This window comes from Triplophysa rosa, linkage group LG24, assembly GCF_024868665.1.
Source record: "Triplophysa rosa linkage group LG24, Trosa_1v2, whole genome shotgun sequence".
In the NCBI taxonomy this organism is placed as follows: Eukaryota; Metazoa; Chordata; class Actinopteri; order Cypriniformes; family Nemacheilidae; genus Triplophysa; species Triplophysa rosa.
Window position 1 is genome coordinate 5250533 of NC_079913.1, and position 6371 is coordinate 5256903.

Genomic DNA, 6371 nt, shown 5'->3' on the forward strand with positions numbered 1-6371 from the left:
TCTATAAGCTAATGTGTACCACTAATCCTTACTCTATGTTTCTCAGTATTAAGACGGCCAGTGGTCCTGGTTAGCCTGTGTTTGTAGATTTGTGCACTTTTTTACAGTTTCTTTTTACTTGAAATTTATGGTTAAATGTCATATGGCAGTGTTGTTATCAGTGCGTGTAGCAGTTAGTTATCAAAGCTTGTATCTCTTCTGTGCAGGTGACAGACATTGGTTAATGTGTGTGGTTCTGTTTTGTTGAGGAGGCGGAGTCTCATTCATCACTGTTGATGTTCTCTTCATATATTTGACCCTTGAAAACCCAGCTAGTCATTTTTTTGTGATTTCCTGTTTTCTACATAAAATCATAATGTATAATACATAATGTAAACAGCATTCTGTAAAAATATAATCTTGATATCTTTAATATTGACTGAGTATAATGTCATGTGAAAAAATGAAATCATTGTGAAATTAATGGTTGAAATCACATTTTGATTCTTGTTATCTCGCAATTAGATTCCGAGATCTTAGCTTGGATCTTAACCCAGTTTTCACAGACTGAGGCACATGGAGAAAATGTGTCTGATTTGTCTCAAAAAATCTTCTTCCTAAAAAGGTAAAACCGCCTGTGATTGGCAGTTGCCAGAAGGCAATTCAGACACTCAACCTTTTACTCCCCAGCCCGGCCCCTCTTCAGACATTTGTTAAGAGACAAAAAACATTTGACGAGTTGATCTAACACAGTGTCTGTAAAACTGAGAAAGATGAAGAGCTGTTTGACCCTCTTTTTTATGAGCACGATCATCACACTATCCACTGCTGGTAAGTGTTGTCCTTCACATGGTCAAAACAGCTATACAAATATATTTAATATTAATATTAAGATTTAACCAATACAGTTTAATCATTTAAACAGTGGCAATAAATGTGAATATGATCAAGTTATATAATGCAAATTGTAAATTATACAGATTATACTAATACACTGCAAAAACCTTTAAGTAAAATATTATTACAAATCTTCCTCTCTTGTGTGCAGGCAGTGTAAGGCTGGTCGGTGGCAGCAGACCTTGTAATGGGAGAGTGGAGGTTTTTCATGATGGTCAGTGGGGAACGGTGTGTGATGATGGATGGAATATGGATGCTGCAACAGTGGTGTGCAAAGAGCTGGGCTGTGGCAAACCGGTACGTGCGATTGGCCTCGCTCACTTTGGACAAGGATCAGGGCAAATCTGGTTGGATGAGGTGAAGTGTAATAGATCAGAGTCTACACTGAAGAACTGTGGATCATCCGGATGGGGTGTTGGCAACTGTAAACATAGTGAAGATGCTGGAATTATTTGTTCAGGTAAACCCTTTCGATCTGTTGTTTTCAATTAAGTGTTTTGGGAGCAAATTTAATGGAAATAATTTAATATGTAATGTGAACACACAGACCGCATTCCCAGACTTGTAAATGGATCCCACCTGTGCTCTGGGAGATTAGAGATACTTCAACTGAAGACGTGGGGTACAGTGTGTGATGCTGCGTTTGATGATCAGGATGCAGAGGTTGTGTGTAGAGAGCTGAACTGTGGGGTTCCTGTACAGCTGCTGGGAGCAGATGCTTTTGGTAAAGGAGAGGGACCCGTGTGGACACAAGACATTCAGTGTAGAGGAAACGAATCATACTTTGTGTTCTGCCCAACGTCCTCCTTACCTAAAAAATGCTCCCATGACAATGATGTGGGAATTATATGCTCTGGTTAAGTAATGTTTTACGTCTTTTACATATTCGGAACTTAACTTTCTTTTAAAGTTCAGTTACTGTAGCCTTGCACTGCTCAATTTGGTTTCAATAAGCTTTAAGTTCTTTTGCAGGTTACTCACAGGTTACACTGGTAAATGGTTCAGACTCCTGTTCTGGTCGAGTTGAGCTTCAGTATTTCACAGAGTGGGGCACAGTGTGTGATGGGTGCATGAATATGAGAGCTGCCAGTGTTGTCTGCAGACAGATGAATTGTGGGATTGCTGTGTCTGTTGTGGGAGTGGACTGGTTTGGAGAGGGATCTGGTGAAATCTGGGCTGATGTGTTTGAATGTCAGGGGAATGAAACACAACTCTCACAATGTTCAATCTCTTCATGGAGTCGAGCTGAATACTCTCATGAACAAGATGTTGGAGTCATTTGTTCTAGTGAGTCAACTTCACTCTCTCAATAACACGATGAGAATGTGAGACATATAATTAATATCTAATATGTTCTCAGATTCCTCTCTGGCTCTTCATGATGGTGGAGTGAGGTTGTCTGGAGAGAGAGAATGTGAGGGGGAGCTGGAAGTTTACATTGATCAGGTCTGGAGGAGAGTTCTGCTGGACTCATGGAGTGTCACTGAATCCTCTGTGGTCTGCAGACAGCTGGGCTGTGGCTCTGTGCTGAACTTCTCTGGCTCCTCTTCATCCAGCGCTGAACACAGTCATGAGTGTGTGATGAGCTTCAAGTGCTCTGGGACTGAACATCATCTGAGGAACTGCAGCAGCTCTCCACAAACTCTCAACTGCAGCTCCACACAACACCTGTCAATCACCTGCCTTGGTCAGAATGACAAAATTTACTGTAATTTTTCATCTAAACAGTTCAAATGGATTTACTGTTTCTTTCTCTGTTTATCTGATCTCAGATCACAGGTCCATCAGGTTGGTGGGTTCTGGTGGAGATTGTGCAGGGAGGCTGGAGGTTTTTCACAAAGGCTCATGGGGGACAGTGTGTGATGACTCCTGGGATGTTAAAGATGCTCATGTGGTGTGCAGACAGCTGCAGTGTGGAGTGGCTCTCAGTGATCAGCCAGTACCAGCCTGGTTTGGTCCTGGTTCTGGACCCATATGGCTGGATGATGTGAACTGTGAGGGGAATGAGACGTCTCTGTGGAACTGCTCTTCACGGGTCTGGGGAGATCATGACTGTAACCACAAGGAGGATGTAGGAGTCGTGTGCTCAGGTAAGTGCACTCTTTTGCTGCAGATAATTGTCTTTTAGGAATTTAAGAAACAATTAAAATACATGCTTTTAGTTAATGATACAGTATATGTGACTGATGTGCTTTCGTTTTAAATCTTTTTTTTTAATTTATGATTCAACTGCTCATTGTAGAGTTTAAAGAGATCAGGTTAAGTGAAGGCTGTGAAGGGAATGTGGAGGTTTTCTACAATGGATCCTGGGGTAATGTTTGTATAAATCAGATGGACAGAGACACAGCGAGTCTGATCTGTCAAGAGCTGAACTGTGGAAGATCTGCCAGTGAACCCAGTTATTCAGTGGGACTAATGCCAACTACAAATTGGTTGGATTATTTAAAATGTCGAAAACATGACAATACATTGTGGCAATGCCCATCTTTACCATGGGGTCTGAATAACTGTTATTATAACGAGGTGGCCAGAATCACTTGCTTTGGTAAGACTATATTTTAATATTATTGCAAATTAAAAGTTACATTTAGTGCAGTGGTGTTTTAAAGACTTTAATGGAGTGATGTAAACAATATCATATTCATAAGTACATCAGTGTTTCTCATTACAGAGGAAAAAAGTGATTTGTCTCCACGGAGTCATCTGACCTCTTCTACATCCCACCAGAGACAATGTTCAAGTAAGTTTAAAATAGATATCAAGTATTTAATGTTTACATCTCAGGAAGGATATAATTGCTGGAAAGTGGTAATTGAGGAGTCTCTTCATGTTTAATGTGTGTAACATAGATCAGTTTTCTCTCAGACTGAGTGGAGGTAAAGGCAGGTGTTCTGGGAGGCTGGAGGTGTATCATAACTCTGAGTGGGGTTCAGTCTGTGATGATCTGTGGGACATCAGAGATGCTCAGGTGGTCTGCAGGCAGCTGGGTTGTGGAGCAGCATTGAGTGCTGATGGGAATGAAGCGTTTGGTGCTGGTGAAGGTGTTGTGTGGCTGAACAGAGTCGAGTGCAGAGGGACAGAGATTCACCCGTGGGACTGTCCTCACGTCCTGAATAACCACACTGACTGCTCACACAAAGAACATGTTAGACTCACCTGTGCAGGTGAGAGAAAAACACTGAGTGATGAGTTGATGATAATTTCAGCAGTTTCTTAATATGTTTTTTTTTTTATTTACAGATTTGTCTGTGTCCACAACTTCTGCCACAACAACAACAGCTTCTCCTTCAGTTTCTCAGACTAGCAGGAGAGCAGTGCCATCAACATCAGTGACTCAAGCACAAACTCCTCCAGCAGCGTCTCTCTTCATTCCTCCAGTGGTTGTGATTGTTCTGGGAGTTTTGCTCTTACTGCTCTTAGTGCCGCTGCTGATACTGATTCAACACAACAGAGTGATGAGGAGAGGTACACACATCCACGCATCACATATAACGACAGGTCTGTCTCATTGCGCACTGCTAATATACAGTATACATACTATATATATATATATATAACGTTTTGAATGTTGGAGGGACATCATATTGTTTTTCTCTGCAGCACTCACAGATCTCTCTAAGAGCAGACACGGGACTGAGGGAATTTATGAAGAGATTAATTACAGACACACTCACTTTACTCAGAGAGGTGACTCAGGTGAGGCATCCTTTTCTTCATTTCTTTTTATTTGAATTAACTTTAATCTTTTATTTTCACTGATGCAGACATTAAGGTCAAACAGGCTACACCAGATGACTATGATGTCATCACTAATGGACTTGAGTGTAAGATTTTTTATGACACACTGAAATAATAAAATAAAGATTAAAAAAATAAATTGATCATGTCGAGAACAAATATAAGGTAACCTGAGTGTATCTCTGAATTTTGCTGTAGACGAGTCAGCTGACGCCTATGATGATGGGAAACCAATGAGAGCAGGTAGTTGCTTTATGTTTGTCTTTATGTTTTTGTACTCATGTCTTTTGTATAAAACATATTACATATTTCAAACTGCATCTGCTGAAAAAATATTTTTAGAGGAAACACTGGGGAATTATGATGATGCCATCACTTGTGGACAAAGTATCAGTGCTGTAAGAGGTGAGTTGTCGAATTTGATTTAATAAAAAAACAATTCATCTACTGACTACTGTATACTACTGTTGTATAATTGTAATTATTTTGAATTGCTTTTGTTTGCTTTTCGTTTTTATTATCAGTGTTTGCGGAAGCTGAGACAGTTACAGAAGTGGAGAGTGTGTACCCTTTCTGCAACTAATCCTTTTCTTTGCCTTATGTTTTTTCCTGCTGGCAAAACCATTATTGTTTTTTTTTTCTTTTAAGAACACAATAATTAAAAACATTAAATCATTAGTATTTCTTTTACCCTCTTTGCTAGATATGGATGTCAACCTTATCTTCCAATGCGAGTCTTGGCTCCTGGATATTAATTGTGTCAAGATACTTTTGCCTGGTAACCTTTAAATGGCAAAACCATAAATATTTACATCCATGCCTTCATATTTGAAATGCCTCATGAATGGAAACTCGCGCTCGCATTGCTGCTGAATTGCACCGGTTGCTGTCCATGGTGCTGAAGACGACCATAAACTCCAATTAGACTAGTTATTGTCACGGTTTACATCTGTCTCTCCCCGTGTTTCTCCATGGACTTCATTTCCCACGATCCTCCACGCTCCCGCACCTGTCAGCGATCCCCTCATCATCGGACTAGATATATACCCCCTGTGCCTTAGTTCTTTGTCCTGTCTCGTCAATGTTATACTCCTTGTTTTGTATCACCCGTGTTTACAAGAACATTAATGCTGTTTGTTTGTTTGTACCTCCTCTAATGTGGTCCGTGGTGAGTTACGTGACAGATATGTTTTCCAGGAATCTTAAAAAAAACATATGTATAAATGAAGGAGATCAGTAACTATATCTGTCACAGAGGTAAAAATTGACATAATAAAACAAATAAACTTAATGTGTCTCATTTACTGTAAATGTAAATTAACGCATTATTGGTTTAACACTGCACAATCTGCTGAGCCGTCTTTTCTCTAAAAAATATGTATTGTACAGAGACACATACAGTCAGGAAAAAAGCATGCCTGAGTCATATGTGAATTTATTTGATATATATGCTAACTTTAGATTGTAATTTTAGCACAATCAGTCAACTGCTGAATATTATGATGATATTACGATACATTATGATGATACTTATTTTCTATAAGTATTATGCGTTCTACAAGATATAACGGTATGTCTTTACTCCTATTAAATTCTAGTAACGCATTATTGTGTTAATACCTTTGTCCCAACCTTAGTTTGTGTGGTATGTTACATAGTTTCAAAGTTCTTCCTATTTCTATTTATTTTAAAATAAATGGACATAAATAAATACATATACATAAATTCGTGTAAACAACCAAAGGAAAGTACGATTC

At 39.3% G+C, this 6371-nt stretch overlaps 1 protein-coding gene across 1 annotated transcript; it reads left to right on the top strand.

The window, feature by feature from the left end:
• The first annotated feature begins 722 nt into the window (after positions 1–722).
• On the top strand, positions 723–5966 carry LOC130547583 (scavenger receptor cysteine-rich type 1 protein M130-like). The gene is made up of 16 exons (XM_057323632.1): positions 723–810; positions 1028–1336; positions 1424–1732; positions 1849–2163; positions 2237–2563; positions 2649–2966; positions 3119–3421; positions 3548–3616; positions 3726–4040; positions 4117–4341; positions 4477–4572; positions 4641–4700; positions 4813–4857; positions 4957–5019; positions 5139–5174; positions 5318–5966. The coding sequence occupies exons 1-16, from the start codon at positions 753–755 to the stop codon at positions 5401–5403; spliced, it is 2934 nt and encodes a 977-aa protein (XP_057179615.1). The 5' UTR covers positions 723–752; the 3' UTR covers positions 5404–5966.
• Positions 5967–6371: the final 405 nt, after the last annotated feature.

Bases quoted from the DNA above. Each gene is read 5' to 3' on its own strand.
- LOC130547583 (XM_057323632.1), top strand. From the start codon at position 753: ATGAAGAGCTGTTTGACCCTCTTTTTTATGAGCACGATCATCACACTA. The intron at 2,564-2,648 runs GTCAGAATGACA...ATCTGATCTCAG, and splicing joins CCTGTCAATCACCTGCCTTG to ATCACAGGTCCATCAGGTTG. The intron at 4,701-4,812 runs GTAAGATTTTTT...ATTTTGCTGTAG, and splicing joins CATCACTAATGGACTTGAGT to ACGAGTCAGCTGACGCCTAT.